This window comes from Dinoponera quadriceps, unplaced genomic scaffold (genome assembly GCF_001313825.1).
Source record: "Dinoponera quadriceps isolate SergipeBrazil2010 unplaced genomic scaffold, ASM131382v1 scaffold5021, whole genome shotgun sequence".
Classification (NCBI taxonomy): Eukaryota; Metazoa; Arthropoda; class Insecta; order Hymenoptera; family Formicidae; genus Dinoponera; species Dinoponera quadriceps.
In genome coordinates, this window is record NW_014560366.1 from 108,940 (window position 1) to 134,046 (window position 25,107).

The following is a 25,107-nucleotide window of genomic DNA, read 5'->3' on the forward strand; positions in this document are numbered from 1 at the left end:
TATAAAGCTGAGTGTCTTTATGTATATAGCTCTAAATCAATGAATAAGGTGGCAGACGTACATGACATTGCTGTGGTATTATAGTTTATATTCACTCGCGAGAAAAAAAAAAATATATATATATATTTCAATATTTAAGAAATTTTATTAAATATTTAAGTAAAATAAAACTTAAATATTAAATATTAAATATAACTTAAATATTTAAATAAAATAAACTATATAACGTCTATTTAATTCGGTTTTAATATTACTTGCGGTAACATACAAAAATTATCTATAAATATGTGAATGTTTTGTTAAATAAATATAATTATATTATTTGTACAATATCTCTCTCTTTCCATGAAATATAATTCTTCCTCTAAGAAAATGTTGACGATCTTGTGTTTACGGAAAATCCTATAAAGTAGGAACAATATCAGAAATTGCCGGAATTTCTTCCAGAAAGTTCCCCGATATCTCTTTTTCTGTGCTGGTTTTATTTTAAGCTATATTTAATGAGGTTAAAAAATACTGAAAATTGTTGAATAGACTTGTATAAGAAGTCCTAATTTCTTTATTACATATTGTGTATGTACCACACAGCAGAAATATCCAAATTACATCATAGGAATATCCTAAAGATACTACTGTTTAAATTCAATCAAGTTGGTCAATTTTTATTAAAAGCATGTTAAAGTGCAAAAACTACATTTCAGAATATATGAATACGCAGAATACTGATGGAAACTGAAAAATTAATTTTTTCTTGCATTTTTCGCAAATTAAACTATGAGATCTTGGGATCGACCGCACCGATCTTAATCAGATCAGAATTGCAATTAAAAGTTTGTATCAACATTACATCGACGAACGTTCTGTTACATGTGTTATTAGAATTTTCTTTTCTGAGATATCTTCATCGAAAATTTCATTGACGTGAGAACGCTTTCATCGTGAACACAGTTACATTCAATATATCATCAATTTAATATATCATCATTTTATTTATATATATTTGGCATCTACCGTGCCACTTGACCGCTGAATACATTCAAGAGAGATCAACAGTTGACATAGATTTTCTGATTTATAAGGTTAATTAGAAAAATGATGAAAATGTATAATCATATTTCAGCTAGACCAATATGCAAAAACAATAGATGAATTAGTTACCTGTTATGTACTAATTGATACACACACATACACACACACACGAAGCTTCTGAAATACTTTTCATATTTTATATAGCATCCAGATAGACATATTTCAGTATGTTGTCTGCATCGTGGCTGACATGAATATGTTAACACGTCAAGCGCCATTAGTGGCTCACATTGGACTTCCCGTTCAGGCTACATAACGCATATTTTACTTTTTACTTTTATCTCCTGGGAAAAAAGATCATATATGAAATTTGCTGATATATGACTATATATGACTATATATGACTATATATCAGCAAATTTCATATATGATCTTTTTTCCCGGGAGATAAAGGTAAAAAGTAAAATAGTCATATATCAGCAAATTTCATATATGATCTTTTTTCCTTTTTACTTTTTACCTTTATCTCCCGGGAAAAAAGATCATATATAAAATTTGCTGATATATAGTCATATATAGTCATATATAGTCATATATCAGCAAATTTCATATATGATCTTTTTTCCCGGGAGATAAAGGTAAAAAGTAAAATATAATCATATATGTCCACGACGAAAAAATACTATTATTTAAAAATCATATGTAATTACAATCGAAGTAAATGCTTCTGGCTATTTGTGCTTCTGACAGCATATGATATCGATATATTAAATGACACAACATCATATTTTTCGTATGGACATATATGATCATATATGTGACCACATAGTAAGTAGTAAATATATAAATATAATAGTATGTGAAAGGAATATAAAAAAAAATATATATAATAGATCATCTTATGCCGTGAAAATTGCAGCAATATTGCGGTGCTATTCTGACGCCATAAATATTGGTTGCGTTCAGTAGAGAAAGCAGCTTAGCAATTGTAAAATTCGTGAATCTGATTGGTGTATGCTCTTAAACTCAACCAAGATTAAGAGCACACACCAATCAGATTCATGAATTTTACAGTTGCAAAACTGTTTTCCTTGTTGAAGGTAGTTAAAATATAAATATACGTTACACGTTATGCAAAATTCATTCAGCATATTAGAATTCAGTGCGTTGGTATTGCGGCTAATCTCTCGCCGGTGAGTTACTTCTGCATTTTTAAGTGACCAATTATGGCGTAAAAATGTTCAGCGTGATACTTTTTCGAATGTTGCTCCGACGTTGAGTACTATTAAGATCCACGATGAAGACGAGAATGGAGGCCACACGAGTTCATCCACCGGCCCGAGAAACTAATTACTGAAAAGTTTACTTAATTATAAGTATAGTAATTGCCACCAGTTTACTTGGAGGCGCTGTTTGAAGAAGAATCACATACAAGCACAACATCAATTGTGATTCGAGATTTACACAAAATTTATCTTGTCTACGTGCGTTGTACTGTATCTAGGCATCATTTTTATATTCGATTTTAATTATTTAATGTTCATAAAACGCTAAAGAAGACCTCTCACTCAGTGACCAAAGACAAAAGTTTTTTTTGGCATTATTCGTTATATAATATATGAAAAATTGTATACTAATAACTGCGGTAGGCCTTTTATTTTTGTTCAGTTTCACGTTTAAATTCGTTTTTTATGTAAAAGTGCTGTATTCAATTATTCGGAACAGATATCGCCATCATTGTCTCACGTGACTGCCTCTTATTTATTGTTATTGTAAATATTACTGTACGTATTCTTATCGGACGATTGATTTTACATATTTGGTTAAATGAAGCACGCAAATAACGACGAATAGCAAACTTCGTACTACATTTTGCGCAAACGTGTGTAACGTATTTTATATGAATTAGTGAAAATTAACTTGTAAAATAGTGGTTGTTTGTTTTACAATCTCTTTATTTGCGATATACGATCTCCTCTTTAAAGTTTACAATAGAATTTTTGCTCAGTAAAAGCTCAGTTTAAGCAGTTACTGTAACCAAAATGAAAAAAAAAATCACTTTACAATGCTACAGATATTTATAAGTTACGTTAAACTTAATCGGGATCCACGTGCGATGATACAAGTATTTGCCGTTTTTTGTAATTAAATTTACCATATATGTAATTGATAACAAGCATTGCCTACAGAATTATATCTATTTAATAATAATAGTGATAACAATCACATCGCAGTCTTGTTAACTTGTATATTAATATATTTACTTAGAATATTCTTGGTTGTGTTCATTACTTTGTTTCTTATGCAGATACCGTAAACATAGATACCATATGCAAAAAACCAACATTGCCATTTACCGCAATTATTGTAAAGAAAGTAATACTGCATTTGTAGCTAGCGTGCTCTTTCTTTCTATTCTTCTCCCGTACATATATATTTTTAAGTATTAAAACAGATTATGAGTAGCGACTAGAGATAAAATTAATGAAAGACTCAACCAGTGACAACATGATTTTTCCATTGTATGCCTATTTCATTTATAAATTATTATATATTGCATACTACTATATANCATATGATAATATAAAATTGCATATGTCGTATCTAGGTCGTATTTACATTGTGAACAATGAAGATTAAAATAACTCGAGAAAATATCACGGATAATATAGAACTACTTTAGTAATTTTGCAGTTTATCATTTCCGTTTACTTTACATTTTGCGCAATAATAATAATCATAAATAATTAATTTAATTTTTCATTTTGTTAAAATTCAATCATTTTCTATTCTCAATTGAGAGATCTGTTCTATATTTATATATTTGGATTTGGATAAAATGATATTAATGGAAATATGATAAGATACTTATATACAAGCGATTTAATTAATTTCACAGAAATTCAATTAATTTTATTTCTCGAGTCATTTGTAAACTTCTACTGAAATCTCTCTTCAATAATATATCTATAGATTCAAAACTTTTTTTATACGTAAGTTCATTAGTGTATGCCTTAATAATGTTTAAATATCTGATCTTAATGAACACAAACATTTGTAACACAAACATTGCGATATTACATTTATTTACACATATCCTTAAAACGGAATAAAATTCTGTATGCACATGGCTTCTTGATCTCATCGTGATCACGTTGTTACATTATTTATTTACCGTGGAAACAAATATATCAGATGTGTGTAAAAGTTTTATTCTTTCTTCCGCTGGTTCTCATTTTATTCTCATACAGTTAAAAGACTGAAACTTTTGCACACACCTAATACCTTAGGTGTTTATCGCAAATTCCAAAAATATGTTGCGTCTGTTGCGTCGCGCATTGATACGTTTCTGTAAATTGTTGTAACATTAATCGTGCCTTTCTGACTTACAATTCAACAGTGATATTCAACAGTATATAAGACAATGAACATTCCGCAAAATATAAACGCTTTAATTTTAAAGTTTAATTGTTCAGAAACGTTATGACACATTAACATTTATTGAAAGGATAAGAAATTCGAGAGGTCTTATCAATATAACTTGCATGTACGTGTATTATACACAGAAATGATACCTATTACATTGATAAAATGGTGTGATGTGTATGTGGAATACATGACACGATTATGCACATAAAATACTGTAAATTAATAATTTAACATAAAACGGACAATGATTATCCTTATCGTTGAAAACATCAGTTAATTAAAATAAAAATGATCGAAAGTAAGAAAAACATAGTCTGTGTTTATCTGATCAGTTCGGTGCAGAGTACATCCGAAATAGACTATCGCGAATACTAAATGTATTTTCTTGTATTTTTGCTAAATGTTGTATTGAATACATGTAGTATTTACAATAATTCTTTGTTTTATAATTTTGCAGTTATTTACATCCAATTATTTCCGGCTAATCGCAACTTTTTGATTGTTTCACTTTTCTTTGCGCCTCTGATTCGTCCTCGGTGCCATAAAGATGATCCCGGTGCTTCATTTCAGTTGCAACAGACTTTAATAAATCAACGGAAAAACAGAGAAATAAACGTAAGAATAACGTAAGTGACCAACGGAAGCAAGATAAATTCGTGAGTTAAACAGAATGAAAAAAGCGACTTCAATTAGTGTCACAATATAATGTTAATTTCAAACCGAACTCACCAATCGAGAACGTACTCTTTTTGGCATATCTTCTTCCAAACTGTACAGATCGCTACGTTTTAAAACGCTCTTAGAGCTATCCTCGAAAATCACCTATAGATAAAGAAAATAATACACATATACGTGTGTTTGCTTGTAAGATAAACGTATCATATCAAGTTACGTTGAAAATACAACAATTACTTACAGAAAACATGATTCGATGATTTGTACCTTCGAAAATACCGTCATACGTTTGACCGTCCGTCCAATTCACGGTCACTGCAGCGCCGAGCGAAGGTGTGTTTCCAGGGTCATAATTCTAAATAAGTTCCAGAATATAACGGTTATATATAAAGCACATATAGCCAAACATGTACAGTACATCTATATATATATATCCGAACTTAACTTGCAAACAACAAAAACTCATGAAAAGAACGAGTTGACAAAGCGGATTTTGAACGGAACTCACAGTTATATCTGATGGGTACAGATCGTCGCTGAAGCTATTGTCGCTAAACGTAACCATGTAGAAAAGGATGTCTTGTATAGCCTCCACTTTGGCTTTATAATATCGAGTATTACGATGTTTCGCCCACACAATTTCTCCCTGACGTATTTGCGGAATTTTCTCTTGACCATCGTCGTGTCCATTACACGTTACCTGGAATTATACGTATATCAATGTTGACGTTTGCATCGAAGGAAAAATACAGGAAAGGTACAAAAAGGAATAATTGTCCTCTGTGCGCATGCGTCGAAATTTATAGACGCTACAGGCGTTTTAAACAGTTTGTATCTCAGTTGTTATGAATAATAATTGACGTAACTGGCCATACCGGCCTATATGTTTTAAGCTTTCACCAACCTCGATTCGGTCAATCGACGGTTAACTTAATGGAATTGACCAATCCCGTTGAGTTAACCATGGTCGGTTGAGTGAGGTTGGTAAAATTCAACCTTGTGCTCACATACTTCTATATATTAGACCGCGTACTACCGCTTATTAGGCGTATCCAATCTTTATGTAAATAACTTGTACATAAGTCAGAGCGCATGCGCGGAATAAGAGCTCAGAGAACGTAGCTATTTGCTAGTGACTTGAATAGTTATATGCTATAAAATACTTAAAAAAGATATCTCGCAATCTTTATGGCTTATATACTTCGACACTCTTTCGCCACGCACTTAACGGCATTTTCATCTAAAAAAAAAAAAGGCAGGTCAAATAATACTTTAAAGTTCGCAGAGAAACTCTTTATCACACTTGGAATCCAACATGGCGATGTAAAATGTAAACAACACTCTATATGCTCTTATTTCGCGCATGCGCTGTGTCTCAACTTTGGTATATACATTTAGGATACACGCATGTAAGGTTAATATATGCGATTGGTACGCGGTGGTTTGTGTTATGTAGAAGTCGGTGCTTATGCCCGTTTTTACCATCAAAGAAAAACCTGAGAGCGGCCACGCAGCCGTTTTTCAAGGACTATCTTTTCGATACGCCTAAATTACGTTAGACAAAGAGCGACGATCAAATTTAATTAGCGTCACTGAATTATAATGATAGTGGAATGTGCACGAGCGAGACAAGAGAGATAATCACATACTAATGCCATCTTTATCATTGTACAGTCTCCTCAAGAACTCGGTCTCACGATCAGTGACCGAGATATGCCAGTGTAAAATATATTCAACGTAATTGTTAGAAAGGAATTTCATGTTAACAAAATTTGCATAACATATTACATGATTCTTAATTAATATTAAAACGGTCTGTAATGAGTGGCTATACAATTGTTTGTTCATTTTACTTTTGGACTGGGTGATACCAAAAGAGTACAAGCATGCGTATGCAACAAGGACAGCTAATAGTTTTTCACACACACACACACTCTCTCTCTCTCTCTCTCTCTCTCTCTCTTTCTTTCTTTCTTTCGTCTCGTTTTTAACCTGTAGGATTTCACTGGTTGCGCCTTTCAGTATTATTATAGTTCAGATCATCGCTCCTTGTCTAACTCAACGTAGTTTACATGTATTTTCTCAGGGAGTGTATATTAAAAAGATGATCCTTGAGAAACAGCGGCATAGCCGTTCTCCGGATTTCTTTGACATTAAGGTCTTCACACATGGATTGCGGTAACCACGAGCACAAGGCGTGAGAATTAGCCAATAAACGAAAATGTGGAACCGTTCGACCAATTGCATAGCGGCCATAATGGCTAGCTGCTGCAGCTCATGGGTGCTTCGCGATTGGTCGAACGGTTCTATACTTCCGTTCATTGGCTGATTTTCAGGGTACGCCTTATGTTTACGGTCACGGCAATCCATGTGTGAAGGCCTTTAGTCGTACAATTGAACGTAATTTGATTCCAGTTCCTCAGACGCCTATACTTTGCGCTCGCTGGCCGGCAGCTCGCGCTAAAGTGTATATCTATACAATCGCCATCTATGTGCCGCTAAAAGTCGATTAGTCATGCAGACGGTAATCTTTCTCGTAGGGTAAAAGACTGCCGCCTCAACCATTCTGATTCACCTTATACATGTCTCGTCTAAGTAAACTATACCTGAAGTTCCGACGAGTTGTAAGCTGGAATAGTGAACGTTGCGCCCGCGACAAGACCGCATGACGGATGAAATACGTTCGTACATTGATTACACGTCAGGCATGCCCCACGTTCTCGCTCGCAAAAACAACACTTTTTGCACGTGTCAACCGTGATCGCCAGTACGTTGATGGGATCTTTGTTAATCGCATCTTTAAAGATGGCGCCCGGCACCATAAGCGTACACAGAATATGCGCCCATCTGCTGTCGCTGGTACGTTTCATAGCGCCGCCGAACATCGGACACAAACAACACATCTGCCATGAAGAGAACAAAATTAGATGTCTGACTAGGTCTGACGTGCGCGGGGGTCAACATACCACGTCGTACATGCCAGCTTTGCACTTGTCACACGCCCAATTCTGAGTATTCGTGGGTAACACAGTTATACCGTAACAGGACGCATGGACAGTTACTTGACATTCTCTGCATCGTAAAAGTTTCTCATTTTCCGGCTCCACGGCCTGTTCCTTGGAGTTGGCCGCGAAAAGATTAGCTGACACCTAAAACACACACACACACACACGTTCAAGTTGTGCTTTTTTGCATTAGGTTGATGCACAAAAGTCCGTTCCACTGTTTAATCAGTTCCTCATTGAGAAATTCCGGAATTTCCACGAGCGCGATATCATGCTGCTCACGCAGCACGGAGAGATGGCGGGTCGTCGAACAAATCGACGCTTAAAATTGATTGATTATATCTTAAAATAAATATTATATATATATATATATATATATATATATATATATATTAATTAAATATCATATATTGATTAAAGAATGGAAGAGAGGGGAATTTCCGCATCAACCCAACAATACGTTGCGTACACATTCCAATTAATCAGCGTTTACACGGCAACGTTAACCCGGCTTAGTACCAACCGTAGTTTGTAAGCTCTTTGCGTCTAATTGGAGTACGCTTTTTTAGATTTAAAAGAATACGCCAATATTGGATGCAAGAGCTCATTAACTACGGTTGTTCTTCTTCCAGTACCATACCTGCGGCCAGGCGTAAGGTGAGGCTCTCCCTCACATGCCTGTGGTGCGCATGCCGATTATACACAGGCATGTGGGACTTACAGTTAAACGTCGGTCCCGAACGGCAACGGTTTTTTCGAGATATTTTACTACGCAAAGGACACTCTCTCAGTGGTGCTGCCATTGCCTTCCGAAAGGAGACGCGAACGTAAATTACTTTGACTTCTACCGGGATCGAATCCGAGACCGTTACAGCGTGGTAGACACCTGTGCGCTGTCTGTTATACCACGCTCGTGCCCGACCGAGTTGTTACCAAAACTTTTAATTAACGTTGCCGTGTGAACACAGTCAGTGGTTTTCGCAAGAACTTCCTTACCCATATTGGCGTACTTTCAGGTAAGGCGGTTTGTTTACAATATCTCCAATCGGGTGGCATTACTCTGCTGCTCCCGCTGCTACACGAGGCAAAGGTGGCGCATACTGCGCAATGGGATATTTGAGCGCTCCAATAATCATTGAACGCCCTCAACATTTCTTTATTCGGAACGTTCGGAAAGATCATCTCGGAGATGTGTCCCGGTATCACCGACGGTGTATGAATACTGCAGGTTTTCGGCACATCGGTCGAATCCATCGACGTGGATCGCTCCTTCGTAGTTTCACCCGTTGAATCGGTGGCGGGTAATGGCAGTTCCTTCTTCTCCACATTTTCCACTTTCACCGCATTCTCCACCTTCTCCACCTTCTCCACCTTTCTCAACTTTTCTTTTGATTTTCTCCTCGCGGTGGCCGCTCCTTTTGATTTCACATTAGATGCCGCCAAATGTGAACTAGTATTGTCCGTTTGTATTGATAAATTTGGTAACAATATTTTATTGTCGGGCGTACTTGAACACTCATTCTCGTTAAATTGCACAGGACTGGCTATTATTGGCTTTATTTCGACCGAAGAGTCACCGCTTGACTGTGTCACATTTGGCGCGACACCGTCTGTAACCCTTGACACGGTAATGTTGACAAACGACTGATCATCGATCTGTACACCAATCATCTCATTCACTTGCGTGCCAGATTGCACACTGCTCGTGGTATCACTTGCCTGATGAGACACGCTCGATGACGGATTGTTAGGACACGACTTGTTCGGAGTCCTCGGCGGCCTCTTGCGCGGCGTGTGCCCTCCTCTTTGCGACTTTTGGCGTGACTGATTTTTGCGCTCCTTCGACGTATCAGTGCTGACCTTCGGGTATATTCTCGCTAGATCGTTCGAGTAGTTCGTGGCATTTAGCAGGTACGTCTTGTTGGAATCTATCGGTGTGATTTGAGCGGAAGCGTACATGCTCTTCATAGGGTACGTCTGCACGGCCGACGTATTTGCCGGCAGGACCAAACCTGGTATCGAGGAAACACGTACGTTGTCGTGTTTATTCGGCGAAGTAGAGACGGGGGTCAATTGAACAATGTTTGCCTTTTCATTAGAACCGGACGAGCCGCTTCCCCAGTTGTATCCTTGAATCATCGTTTTGCAGCTGCTAGGGATCACGTTTCTGGATACGTAGTTGTGCCGATTGTACTCGTGCCCGTCGTAATCGTGTCGCTCGTACATCGACACGCTGCGGCAGTTACTGAACGAGGAAGGCCTCGAACTACAAACTTGATTAATCACGGTGTCGGCTGGTAACTTTATATGCTCTATCGTTGAGATCGGCGACGGGCTGGATTTGAAGTTGGCGGGTCTGACGTCGCAATGCGCTGCCGTCTCGTTCTGCAAAACCGGCGGGCCTTGGCTGAAAGTCGGGGTAGTTGAGAACGGCGTAACCTTCTTGAATTCGGAATTGATCCAAATCCTCGGTACAACCGGGGTGTGGTGTACCGCATTTTCGTTAGCAGCGGAACTGTCAGCACGCACTTGAGACGTGAGCCGTGACGCGTCGTAACCGGTTTTTAATATACTTAACTTAGGTGCTTTCAACACACTCTTATAATTTGTACTCGTAGACGTATTCTGCGCGATCGGCCTTGCACTTTCGATCGGATACTCCGAGTTTATGCCTTTGTGCGCGACAATACTTTGCACCATAATACCTGCTGCCGCACTTCCGCATGCAGGTCCGATAGAGATATTTTTTACGTTCATCGTTGTACCAACAGTTGCTTTGTTCTCGCAGGCAATGTTCATCAACTTCTCCGTACCCGTGTCGTCGTTATACGCGAGGCTCGTCGTCTGGCCGCTGTTAGTAATATTCACGACGGTTTTGTCTTTCATGTTTATCATGCTCAGCTCGTTACCAACGGAGATGATATTTCCAGGCAACACGTTGACCTTCCCCTGGTTGTTCGAGATATCCTTCACAGAACATCTCGGAATACAGATCTCGGGCAGTGTTATATTTTTACACTGAGCATCCGACAAATTAAAAGTTGAAGCGGCATCATCGAAAGTCGGTACATTATCTTGTTTGCGCTTACTTTTGGACACGTGCCGCTGTTTCAATTTCTTCTGCTCGTTGTGCTTTGAATGCTTCTTCTTTTTCTTGACGTACTTGTCGCTACTTTCCGAAAAGTCCGAGAGCTCTACTTTCACAGATTCATCCCTGCTTTCTATGATAATACTATCGTTGTAATTCCCTTGAAGCACCGGAATATCATCGATATTTTCTTGGGACACGTCTTCGAAGGAACCTGTCATGTCGTCAACTTCCGTTTTTATCTCAATTTTAATTTCATTTGCATCCTGAATGTTAACTTTGTTAGCCCGCTTCTTAGATTTTGACTCACGCTTCTCTTTCTCCGGCAAACTTTGCTTCCTCTTCCTTTTCTTGCTCTTCTTACGATTGTAACCGTCGTCAAAAACGGTTGCCTCGTCAACGTCTGGAGAACAGGAGTATTTGATCAGCAAAAAATATTTCAAAACGCAAACCGCCAATCGCGTTAAAAGGGGGAAAAATTATGAGAGCAAAATTAAGTTAAAATTGCAAAAAATAATTGATTTGCGAAAATAAAATTGCGCAGGATCTTACCCATCTCTCCTGCTTTCAACCAAATGTCTTCCAAAACTTCCATTTGTTGCTCATCAGGCGGCTCTTCAATTTCCTCCATTTCAAGATCCTGTAAAACTTTCTTGACATCCGGAGGAATATCTGTGTATCCCTCAAGTTGCTCCATAACGACAGCAGGACTGGTGGCTCTAATATTCTTTTGCTTGTGAATCATATGTCTCTTATTCTTTAGAGCTGCCCTCAGATAGCTTTGCGGTAATTGGCCATTGCTACTGCTGCTACATAGTAGATCCATTTGCGATGGCATCGGTGCCGCAGTTTGTCTAGGATCCTCAGGATGGGGTCCGATATCCTCACCACGTAGCCATAATTCATATCTTTATTGTCAGAATTAATGATAATAATAACGTCAGTATGCGAGGCAAATATGTTAAGTTTTACAAACAATTACAAAGGCACCGAGTGATTTCTAAATCAATTGCGTACCTGTCCGGTTGGAAACGTTTAACAAAGGTATCCATAGATATTTTCACCATGTCTTTACTGCAAGTGCACTGCGTAGCTCTTTTGCCATATTCCACCCATCTTGGTGCCGCGAAATTGGTAGATTCAGCACAATTAAATCCATGATTAAAGCCAGCATGATACCCATACGGAAATGTAATCATTATTTCTCCGGCCTCCTGCGTTATCTGTGGATATGAATGTGTGATAAAGTTAATAATAATAATTTGTGGTAACATATAAATTTCTTTAGTAATTTTTGTCCAACTTACTTTGTTACACGGAATGGAATATTGTCTTAATATTTGAGGAGATATCAGGGACATCTTGTGGCGCAGAAAGGCTTGGCAGCTTTGGTAGCTCGATGGGAAAAAACCACTGGCTAGCCTCTCCAATCTTCGTCCATGTTCCGGCGGTATAGCATACCATGTTTTTGGTGCACCGAAATGTAAATAATTTATAGAATAAAGATCCATATCCTCTGTATGCCAAGCGAATGTAGTCTTCCACATTCCAAAATAGAGATAAGCTGTATTAACACCATCGATCGATATGCCATAATCTTTGTTAACGTAATCTAAGATGGTTCCAAGATGATTGATGTTCCATTCATTCACATCTGGGTCAGTCAAAGAGCCAGATACATCCGCCCCATATATCGGTGAGACATATGTTATGTTCTTCCAATATTTCCTTTCTAGATCTTCATAATCGAAGTGACGTGGTGTACAATAACGCTCAGAATTGGCTAATATCTTATATTCTTGAACAGTCATTGGTTTCTTTTGAATGTTGATTTGTTGGTACAGGCCCTGTTTTCCAGTGACCACTTGACAAATAGGTGCTGGTATCGTGAGATTTAGAGAATCTAAATCATAGCCTTCTTTCCTAGGAATCCATTCAACAGGCGGTATCACTTTGGCCAAACCTGCCTTGTGAGCCCCTTGACTTTCCATATATTCGACATATTTTGAAAAGTCTTTAAATTCTTCGTAAGTCGGTCTAAAGACCTGTATACGCGGTATACCTCTGGTATTACTAGTGGCCATTGTTGAATTTACTATAACTGGAGATGAAAAAAATATAATTATAAGTGTTGTAATATAGATTGCGTACAATAAGATAAATTTAACGGTTATATGTGAAGAAAAGGTAATAATTAACAAACAATTGGTGATTGATGATCTTACACTTGATTGAGATATATTTTTATATGAGCTTTTAAAAAATTCGGATAAACTTTTAGACTAAACCTTAGCTTTAGGCTAAACCCTAGCTTAGCTGAAAAATCAAATATTTTTAAATACAATATGTTATAAAAACTGGATTATATATATCAGTACGAAAAAAGTGAATTATTATTATTAATCTTAGTAAAAGTAATTCTTACAAGAAAACTTTATATTTTGAAAAAAAAACTATTAATAACCATTAATGCACAAACTTATATAAATTTAATCTTCTAATCTAAAACATCTATTTAAATCGTTTTTCTCATAAAATGTCGGCTATTTTAGCTTTTAACGTTTTACTGATGATAAGTTGCCCAATAAGCACACTTTTTACCGGAATATTTACAACTTATCTCTCAAGTAACTTCGAATGAATTTTATTCTGTAGTAAAACATTAACAAAACAAGATTATAACCTATTAAGAGGCTAACGGATGAAACGTTGAAGATCCAAGATACTACGAGAAACGCGATATTCAGTCTAATTTTCAACGTGGGTAAACTTCGGAAATATGCAAACTGTACATACGGGTCACGCTGTGGTACAGAAAGTATGGTTGATTCGATACACCCTATATAGCGTCATTGATGCTCACGCGTCAAACGACCATTAAAACATGTCGCACGATAAGGGACTGATGCAATTCGCGTGCGAAAGAAATTTAACTGTAAAATCGTTGGTTATACGCGAAGTGGTGGCACGCACCACACGGTTTCTCCTCGATAATATGCACGAAACGATCGAGCCTGCTGGCTGTTCGATGTTTTTGGAACGAAGCACGCGGAGGAGGTTCGTAAACAAAATGGTAGTGGTCTATTGTTGCAGGGCTCCTCTTAAACTATACTTACTGACTGGCCGTTCGACGCGATCAACGATAGATTGTACCGCGTCGCACGCGAGTTCCCGTGAAATTTCTCGGCGTGCTCGACGCACGGCGACGAATTGTCGGGCGACGAGGAAGAGACGCTTGGCCGCCGAGGTCCCGAGCGGAACGCCGAGCGAGATAAATCACGCTTGCATAGAAGCGCTTCGGGCACGTGCGAGGACACATTTACTTACGTCACGAAACACAAAGTGGAACCACCTTTTCGGTGTCCTCTATCATGTTCCGCGATAATTCACCGTTTGCCGGACAGCTCTGCGATTTCGCCAGGTTGACACCACACACACCATACACGCATACACCACGATGCTTATGATCCGCGCGTCGCTGGTCGTATCCTAGAGCGAAGATGGCGTTCTCAGCGCAGCTAGAGTCCCTCGCACGCAGGCGGAGGAAGCGGAACTGTCGCCAGCGGCTTCCACCCCCGAAATTCCATACCATAGATTAAAATCTCTTCGCATAATGGGGAAACCACAGACGACGGGAAAGGAGAATAAGGGTGGATTCGCACAAACTCCGATTAACCTGACCGACTGATCAACTCAACGGAATGGACCAATCGCAATTGCCCAATTGGCTGAATAGATCGGTATGATTGGTCAATTCCGTTGAGTTGATTGGTCGGTTAGGTAATGTAATCGGCAGTTTAATCGGAGTTTGTGCAAAATCACCCAAACAGGCAATAGATTTGCAACCTATTGAAAAGCGTGTATCAATTATTGTGTATTGGTTTTTGATAGGTTGGAAATCCATTGTTTATGTTGTTCTTTGTTCCTGTTGCCTGTAATTTTCCATTGTACAAAGGGCTTTAAAACCCGTATTAAAGACTACGTTTATACGGCAAGTGTCGATCCACAATAGGTATTTTAAGCCTTAAGTAATTAACAAATCACAGTCGAATATATATAGTATAATTAATTGTGATTGATCAATTTCTTAAGGCTTAAGGTTTAAAATACCCGTTGTGGATCGACGCTAACGTTAATCCTGGTCTACAATAGATGCTTTCATCCTTAAGAAATTGACCAATCACAATTAACTATTCTCTTCACGTTCGACTGTGACTGCGATTCGTGTTGCACTTCAGGTCGTATACTTGCGGCACTTGAAATACAGAAAGAACCCGATTTTCATTTATTATAAATTTTTAGGGTCTTTAGGTTAAATACGTTTGCAAAATTCCAAAAATAGTTTTACGAGCAAATATGATTTCTCCGAGTGAAAATATGAGAATAGATAGAACGGAAAGTATAGCGGCATTTTTTCTACAATCGATAGTTGGCTCCGGCCGGGCCTTAAAATATTCGTATTATTCAATATATGTACATATATATTACGTTGAAAGATTGAATATTCGTATTTAAAAACCAACAAGAATATTCAGAATTAAGTATGTATCCGTTGATATTTTTACCTTCATCGTCATCTCCCAGTTTTCTCAAATTATCCACAACACAGGCATTTCCGCTTTGATCCTTTACAATGGCTGCTGACTTGACATTTACTTCAAGGTACTCTACTTGTTGTTTGGTGGGATGCGCTTGCGTCGTAATAGTTCGGGTCGCCTGACACGAGCGAGGCAAATTTAAATTTTCCTCGTTTGTCACGTACGAACTTTCACCGAGCTAATATCCTCGAGTGTATCTTCGAAGTGATAAACCTTGCGACTTTTCATCTTCTTTTCGAATGCCCTACGAGAATTTCCGAAAAAATCTGGGGTAATTATAGATTAATGCTAATAAAGTACGTACATGTTTTTATTAATCGTTTAATTTTAACCCAAATTTTATTCCAAGATGATTTATTTACAAGTAGCAACTTAGCCATATTGCAGCTTCCGAGTTATCGCAAAGAATTGTCAATCGTTCGTTTCCTTTTCAGAGATGGAACGAGACAGATTGATGAATCAACTACGAGAAAATAACTGGAACGTGTTTTCATATATTGGGAATCGTCTTCGCTAAAAAAGATAATATTTTATCAGTTATTTTCGATTCATTTTTATCTTTTTTTTTTGCAAAATTATCTTTGCACTAAAAGAAGATTCATCTAATGTAAGTTCAACCTTCCAGGCTTCTTGAAATCTGACTTTCCTTTGGTAATTTTCGCATAAGATCCAACTGAGATGGAGAAATGTTTGGTAAAATTGCCGGGCTACAGGAAATAATGGCCCAGGATAATGGGAGAAATTGTCATGTCTTATCAGAGAATCTTATTTTAGATAATCAAGAGCGCATCCCGATAACGTGTGCCCCGATAACATGTGTCTATTATTCATGCTGACTGTCATCGCAAAAGCAACTGGAGCTTCGGACACAGTTTCACGATCACCCTTTATAATGGTTGAAAAATGAAGCATTCGCACCGATTGGGCATACCGAATCAGTTGTGCAAGGTGCAACAGCGTCGTGATACGTGCTAACGACGACGATGCGACGGAGGAAAAGCGTCGTCATCCGTGCTGAGCTCCACGGCACCGACTCATGCAACACTCCGTACCACACGAGCTCGCCTGCGCGATAAAGGCGCGCGTAGAATCGAACGAGAGTTATCTACCGGCCGTCAGATGGAAAGAAAGGAGGATATGAATCGCACGGAAACTCAACGGCGAATTGGCATTTGTGAGTCGAGCGTGAGGAACGCGCGAACGTGCGTTCGAGAGGTACAGCGATCATGAGCCCGGCGATATCGGTGGAGGAACACAATCTGCAACAATGCACGAGTATGGAATACACAACGTGTTCGGAGAAGTTGCTCTACTTGCTCTTCGAGGATATTTCATACTGCGTGCGCAAGAGTATTCTGACGAAAGGTAATTACCCAGTCGACGCGTTTAACTGCGGCTGTATTATTTCGAATGTAACAATAACTTTACATCGGTGTTATGATTTCGTGCTCAATAATGTAACTGCAGTATGGCACACGTATACATGTAGCAATGTAGAAATATGTACGTAACAATTACATTAACAGAAGTAATATAAACAAGTGTTATAGAGATTTGATGTTGAGATGACATTGAGGAAAATCATACTGGATAAATATATCCAACAAACATTAATTAACATCGATGTTATCATTTTCCACTTAACAATATAACTGTTACGTAACATATTGTATTAAGGGTACCCATAAGTAATGTCGTTTTTTTTTTAGATTGAATAAATATCCACTGAGGTTTTGAATCCCAATAAAACCATAACTATTAAAGATTATTGTATACAGCTTTATAGACTGAATATTGCTGTGCTTGATTAATCTGTATTAAATGTTAAATAAAATAAAATTTAGTGTAAGTATCAAAAAGCGACGTTACTTATGGGTATTCTTAGTATTTATATTGTTGTGGGAAATTATAACATTAATTATTATGTTACTGTTGATGTATATTAGATACACATATATATATATATATATATATATATCTGTTGATATTTCTACAAATTACAATTTGAATAAAATATATATATATACAAGAATATAACACTATTTAAAATATAAACCCAGCAAACACAAAGTAACAGTTATATAAATGTTAATTGTAATTTCCTACTCAATAATATAATTGTTATATAACACACGCGTAACAGTTATATTATTAAGTAGGAAATTACAACTAACATTTATATAATTGTTACTTTGTGTTTGCTGGGAAAATGTCTAGTAGAAAATAAAATAGGGAGATATTAAGAGAAGTACTTGATACTTCAAATAATTGTTGAATGATATAAATATTTAAAGGAACAACTTCCTGTTGTTTGAATAGTGTAAAAATTAGTAAATGAAAGATATAAATTAAACATAAAAATGTAATAAATAATACAAAAATCTTACAAATAATTTTATAAAATTATAAATAAATTAGGTTAGTGTATACAAATTATTCTTTGACATTATACGGCGCTATATTTTTACTTATAATTGATGTTTTTATCTATCTTATGCGATAAATTCTTGTGACATGAGATGAGCAAAATAATTGTGATATGAACGAAACCAATTAATTCAATTTCAGAGAAAGCAACCATTGCATTTCGATCATTATAAATAAGTCATAATCATTATAATATTTAATTAAAAGTTTAATGCACGTATATATACGTATTAAAGAAATCTGGATTTTAGATGACGAGAATAATGTAAACTAATATATTCCGTCTTTGTCTGTGTACTTCATATATGGAAATTGTGGTAAAAGATTGTTGTTCAGAAAAAGTAACTTATTGTTAATACAGAAGTACAAAGGCATATTAATCTTTGTCGTGAGTACTTAAAATCGATAAGATATACGTTGGCTACTTCATGTTCGGTTTCGTTCCAAAGTATAGGAAGATATGACGTATGTTGCTGGTTCATTGTTCGTATTCGATTATGGTCGGAATATCATTTGTGCAACTTCAGAAAGTTTATTTAAATTTGTCCTAATTAATTCAAATAAATGTTACTTTTTATAATTCTCTTTACTTTAAAAATTAAAAGCGTACATACTTTATGTACTTCTATTTGTTATTATTAAATATACATATGTTAATTGTAATTATTTCCGATCCGATGTGCAACTCGATTGACCGCAGTGTTGAAAGTAATCAGATCATATATTTCTATTGGTTTTGCTGTCCGAAATGAGATAACTGTACAGATTACATATCTATATCGATAAAGTTAAATTCATTTCAAGCAGATAAAGCTAGTTCGGACAGATATTAATGATATATTCGACTATATTACACATATCTATTACAACGGGTGAGATAAATTATTAAAAATGAATTATTAGTAAAAATTCTAGTATTCTTGTTACTCGGATGTTTGATACATTCAATTTTCAAAAGATCTTTTTATCGCTCTCTCGAATTAATTACGAATCAAATGCTAATCTGGGTTAATGGCCCATAATTGCGATGTTTTCAAAAACACGCTGGATGTGAAATGAGTGTAGCATGCGGATTCAAAACATAGTACATAAATCAATCATAGATCACGAGTTAAGACGTAAAATACCAATCGCGTTACAACGGCTTGTACATAATCATTATATTTAGTGACACTATCGTTGCACAAATGTATTTTGGCTATTTACCATTATTACGCAAATTAAAAACTTTTATTTTAGTATGTCAATTATCTGATCTGTAAAGAGAACGTAAATTACATTTTTCTTTATTATTTTTCTATAGCTGTCCAATTATTTTTTTTTGCATATTCATCGATTTATTCTCCAAAGTTTATTTTATAGCTATCCAATTATTTTTTTTTTGCATATTCATTGGTTTATTCTCCAAAGTTTATTCTCCATAAATATTAATATTTATTTTATTTTTTTCAGGTATAAGAAAATTGCTATACGATCTTAATGGTGACTTTCGACCGGGCGAACTCACAGCTATTATGGGTCTTTCGGGTGCTGGGAAATCTACACTAATGGACATCTTAGCGGGTTTTACGTAAGTACACGGTTTGTGTTATGCTCTGAAGTTTCTGGTAAATTTTATTTCATCGATAATGGGTAGAGGAAACGTTTTAAATTGGAAAATCTTGCAATTTAATCTTGACGCTTAGATACTTTGTAGAGGAAGAAATAGGAATAATACAACTCGATAATATAAAATAAAATAATATACAATTGTTAATTGTTTCTTCAAGGAAATACATATATCGAGGCGGATCAAATCGGCTCAATTGGGAATACAATCACAAATTCACAACTTTTGTAGAATTCTCCTCGTATTATTTCATAATTCAATAATGCGGTAGAGGAAATCCCAAAATTAATAAAATATTTTGTTAATTCCGTAACTAATCATAAATTGTGTTAAAATAATATTGTAGACTTGGAACATATTTTGTCTCAATGTTATTTAATACTTTCGTTTACACAAGATCAACTGGTTCAAGTCAAGTGATTTGAGCTTAAACTTTCACAACTTGCGTTATGCATTAAATTCTCCGCTTTTAACGCATGGCTCGAGGTTTCTCGTAGGATTGTCAGCTTGTCTGGAATGTTAATTGAAATATATATATATATATATATTCAGTTTGTATCAACCGTTATATATCTAAATTGAGACAACCTTGAAATTGTGTAGTATCCACATCATCTCTGTTATCGAGTTGTTAGTCTTTTTAGGGGTTGATTAGATCGTGCAAATGTTGCGAACTCTTCCGGGCACAGATTATACTTGCGTCAACCGTATCTTCGTTCAGATATCCTCGTGAAGAACGCGATCAGATACTTGCGCGTACGTAGTGCCGGTAAAAAGTCGCGGTGCATGTGCAGTGCATATGCACTGCCCCTGTTCAAGGTTTCCACAAGTATGTACCTTTTGTACCAAGTCAATATCAATGTCCGCTATTTAAGTACAACTATCGCGATACCGTTGCGATGAACGTGATACCATGCATCCCGCACGTGCAAATAAGCTTTCACATTCTTATCTCTTCTCTTTTGAATAAATAACATTATCTGATCTTTCTTTAATTATCTGATCAATCTTTCACCTCGCTAAATATGATTGTACCCTCGCATTTGCAAAAGTAAACACTCGTTGATTTTTGTATCACACACACAGTAAGAAATTTAGTGTTAGAAATTTAACACTTTTCACACGTCCCAAACGGTCTGTTCAAATTTATTTCTGCTAATTTAACACAAAGTGAATATATTAAGTAATCGATTTTTGGCCACGTATCTTTCATCAATAATAACAAAACGGTACATGATACCAAATCAAAGTATTTGCCATCTCAAGTACCAAGTCAAAGTATTTGTCAATGTCCATTTCTTTGTGTCATCTTTCGAATAATTGTCTGATTTCTCGTCTGTTAATTCGTCTTTTGTGAACCAATCAAGTTTTATCGGCGATTCGACGAACGATTCTGCAAACTCTAATACATGAAATAAGTTTGATCCTCTTTTTACTTTAAATAAGATCTGCCGAAGAGCTTTTGTAAATCAGTTACAGGAAAAATATACGTTTAAAATCACACACGAGGATTTCGGTATCTCTTTATCCGTGTGAAATAAAATTAGTAATCCGTCAATATCAATAAAAGATTAGTCGGAGAATCATAATTAATTTTGACGAATTAATCCGGCGAAAGATAACCCGTGTACTTCGGTAAAGGAGAAACAACAGATGGCAAATAAAAATAATCGCATTTATAATTTGTCAGCAATCACTCATCGATGTTTAACATTTTTAATTAATGTATTGTCCATGATAAGCTGAAAATGTAACATTTAAGTATCGTATTTCAGAACAACCTCGGTCACTGGCAAAATCATGGTGAATGGACAGGAAAGGAATATGTCCGAATTTCGGAAATTATCGGCCTATATAATGCAGGATGACCATTTACAACCACTCTTAACGGTGCAGGAAGCAATGCTCGTTGCCGCGGACCTCAAACTAACGTTAAACCGTCGTCAAAAATTGGAAAAAGTAGGTTTTATTAAACGTTAATTATATTAAAAATTTAATGATATCAAGTTTTACTGTTTAGTGAATATGTTATCTGAGATGTATTTTTGTACATACGTCTCAATAATCATTTTGAATCATAATTAACTTGAATTAATGAAATATTAACTTTTAATTAAATTAGTTTTGGTTTAGGTAATTTTTAACTTAATTAATATTTTATAGGCCATTAACTTTTAACGTAATTTAATTAAACATAAAAATCAACTTATCTAACCCTGTTCATTTCACAGATCGATGAAATATTAACAGCAATGAGCCTCGATGCGTCTCGTTATACGCGTACGAGCGAGCTTAGCGGGGGTCAAAGGAAAAGACTTGCTATCGCGCTTGAACTAATCAATAATCCGCCCATTATGTTCTTCGATGAACCAACAAGGTAGATATCAAATGTTTATATTCCGACGAGTGCCTGTTATGTTGCAATACCACATAAATCTTTCGATGTCTCCTTTCAGTGGTCTGGACAGTGTTACCTCGAAGCAGTGCATAGCGCTTTTGAAGCAGTTGGCGAAAGAAGGACGAACCATAATCTGCACGATTCACCAGCCGAACGCGACGCTCTTAAACATGATAGACCATCTCTACGTAGTTGCCGATGGGAACTGCGTTTATACGGGCAGCACACAAAATTTGGTACCATATCTAAGTAGCGTAGGTTTATACTGTCCGAAGCACTACAATCCAGCTGACTTTTGTAAGTCGTGTTTCTGGTTAATCAGCTTTATCCCCGTTTTTTCTTATTTTTCTCTTATTATTTGACAAATTATATGTGATAGATCTGTCTAGAAAAAAAAAAAAAATTAGCAATGCACATTAACGCAGGCAGATTTTGGTCGCAATTCTGGTACTCTGCAAGAATATTTGTACTGCAGTTCTTCAAGCTGTCTTTCCGTAGTGATGGAGATATGTAACGGAGATTACGGTGCCCATGTGCCTAAATTGGTAGAATCGATCCAGAATGGTAAAAGCAACGAATGGAGATTGGATGAGACTTTCTACTTGAACAGAGAGATCATCACCTCGCAACAGCTTCCACCTATGAGATTGTATTCGTTCGAAACGGAATTTAAGCATATTCCACATTACGCTGCCGGTTCCTGGAGACAGCTTAGCGTTCTTGTTAGGAGAAATGCAATTAGGCTATTACGCGATAAGGTAATGCCTGTAAATTCCGTCTATTGTGTTTGTTCATATATTTAACGATTTTTAATCATTTTGATTCTTATCGTTAGGTGTTACGACATATGAATACAATTCACTAAGCTATTAATGTAATATTTATTCTCTCTCTCTCTCTTTCTCTCTATGTGATAGTAGTAAAACAATAATAAAGCAATCTCTTCTTTGTGTAGTTTTTGATGGTTTCAAGGATCTCAATGCACTTGACGGTTGCTCTACTTGTGGGCACGATATACTTCAAAATTGGCCAAGACGCCGCTTACGTTTTAGACAATTTTAATCTATTATTCTTCAGTATGATGTTTCTCATGTATACCGCGTTTAGCGCTACAATGGTCTCGTGTAAGTTTATTATACTTTATTATACTTTTCTATTTTATTACACTTTTAATGCAACTTTTAATGCAACTTTTAATGATTTTTAATCATTTTAAATACAAACATTCGAAAATACGAACTCGTCTCTTTTACAACTATGTTATTAAGCGACAATGTAAATTTATTATTGCAAACATTATTGTAAGAGTGTTCGCTGTAACGTAACCGACTATTTTTATTTCTTTTCACAGTTCCTTCGGAAGTGCCAATACTTATGCGCGAGCACTTCAACCGTTGGTACAAACTACGATGGTACTATCTAGCGAACAAACTAGCCGATTTTCCGGTCCAACTTACTGCCACGTTTATTTATGTCCTTATAGTATATTTTATGAGTGATCAGCTGCCCGATAGTGGAAGATTCGGCCTGTTCATACTCATGTGCTTTGCTATCAGTCTGGTTGCTCAAGCGGCTGGACTTATCCTAGGAACTGGGCTGAAGGTTCAAGTATGCATTCAATTATTTAGAGCTTCGTGTGTTGTCCCTGTTCGAGATTTACTTTGAAGAGTAGACTCCTACGGGGAAAAAGATTTGATATGAAATTTGCTCATATATGACTATATGTAATCATATATGTCCACAATGAGAAAATACTGTTGTTTGCAAATTTATATGCAAATAGAATCGGAGCAAATGCTTTTGACTACTTGTGCTTCTGATAGTACATAATATATCGACATTGAATTAAGTGACATAATATCGTGTTTTTTTTTCGTATAGACATATATGATTATATATGTAACCACATATATGGGTAACATTCATATATGATTTTATATAATTATATATATAATTATATATAGTCATTTTCTCCCCGGGCTCTTACTCTTTCAATATACACACATAGAAGTGTGTAGAACACAAAGAATAATAAAAGTAATAAGTATTTAATTTCAGAATAGCGTGATTTTCGGACCATTTGTGATCTTGCCGTTTATGATATTTAGTGGATTCTTCGTGCGTATAAGAGACGCGCACCCGTATTTACAGTGGTTATTTCACACATCGTTTCTCAAATATGGATTTGAAGGACTTATGATTGCAATTTATGGGTAACGGCTTTATTTTTTTATTGTAGCATACGATAACTAACCGATTCTTGGCATTCTGTGTTTTGTATACATCACATGCGTGCGCGTGCACGTGTGTTCGACATTCCAAAAGTCGAGAGTATTTTTATCTAGAAACAAGTTTGTTACGTTACTATTAGAATAAATGTGTTTACAACTACAGATATTATACTTGTTTTGGCTTCCGAGTCATCGTCGCGCCTTCTGTGAATTTGTCTCCTTTTAGACACACAATGTATGAAAGACGAAGTCATAATAAGTGTTCGTCCGCATTACGCAAGCTTAAATGATACTTATGGTTGCAGTAATAACCGGGCAAAGTTGAAGTGCTCTGCGGATTATTGTCATTTTGCTATCCCCGAGAAGCTCCTCTCAGAAGTGGATATGAAGTACGCAGACTACTGGTTCAATATGACGGTGTTGATAGTGCTGTATATTGTGTTAAATATTGTCGCCTATATTACGTTAAAAATAAGAGTCAAAAAACGCACTTAGCATCGTGACATGTAATATTGCAGAGTAAAACTCTGCATCAAATTTACAATTATGTACCAAAAAAGACTGATTTATTTTTAATAACGTACGTGGTAAATATATATATATATATATATATATATA

The 25,107-nt window shown here is 36.2% G+C and overlaps 2 protein-coding genes across 5 annotated transcripts; one reads left to right on the forward strand and one right to left on the reverse strand.

Moving 5' to 3' along the window:
* Positions 1 to 2,327: 2,327 nt before the first annotated feature.
* LOC106750795 (lysine-specific demethylase 4C-like) lies at positions 2,328 to 14,714 on the reverse strand. 4 transcript variants are annotated; one of them, XM_014631378.1, is made up of 11 exons: positions 14,343 to 14,714; positions 12,534 to 13,327; positions 12,244 to 12,449; positions 11,779 to 12,134; positions 9,135 to 11,629; positions 8,100 to 8,282; positions 7,740 to 8,036; positions 5,642 to 5,833; positions 5,375 to 5,488; positions 5,188 to 5,280; positions 2,328 to 2,382 (listed from the first exon to the last, which is right to left on the reverse strand). In XM_014631378.1, the coding sequence occupies exons 2-11, from the start codon at positions 13,308 to 13,310 to the stop codon at positions 2,380 to 2,382; spliced, it is 4,716 nt and encodes a 1,571-aa protein (XP_014486864.1). In that variant the 5' UTR covers positions 13,311 to 13,327; positions 14,343 to 14,714; the 3' UTR covers positions 2,328 to 2,379. The 4 variants fall into 4 exon arrangements, with proteins under 4 accessions (XP_014486864.1, XP_014486862.1, XP_014486863.1 ...); XM_014631376.1 differs by lacking the exon at positions 2,328 to 2,382 and adding an exon at positions 3,612 to 5,038 and having other exon boundaries at positions 14,554 to 14,713; XM_014631377.1 differs by lacking the exon at positions 2,328 to 2,382 and adding an exon at positions 3,612 to 5,017 and having other exon boundaries at positions 14,343 to 14,713.
* A 1,907-nt stretch (positions 14,715 to 16,621) lies between these two features.
* LOC106750751 (ATP-binding cassette sub-family G member 4-like) lies at positions 16,622 to 25,070 on the forward strand. The gene is made up of 10 exons (XM_014631288.1): positions 16,622 to 17,189; positions 19,704 to 19,821; positions 21,636 to 21,819; positions 22,092 to 22,237; positions 22,317 to 22,555; positions 22,757 to 23,016; positions 23,214 to 23,382; positions 23,610 to 23,866; positions 24,317 to 24,471; positions 24,795 to 25,070. The coding sequence occupies exons 1-10, from the start codon at positions 17,051 to 17,053 to the stop codon at positions 24,982 to 24,984; spliced, it is 1,857 nt and encodes a 618-aa protein (XP_014486774.1). The 5' UTR covers positions 16,622 to 17,050; the 3' UTR covers positions 24,985 to 25,070.
* Positions 25,071 to 25,107: the final 37 nt, after the last annotated feature.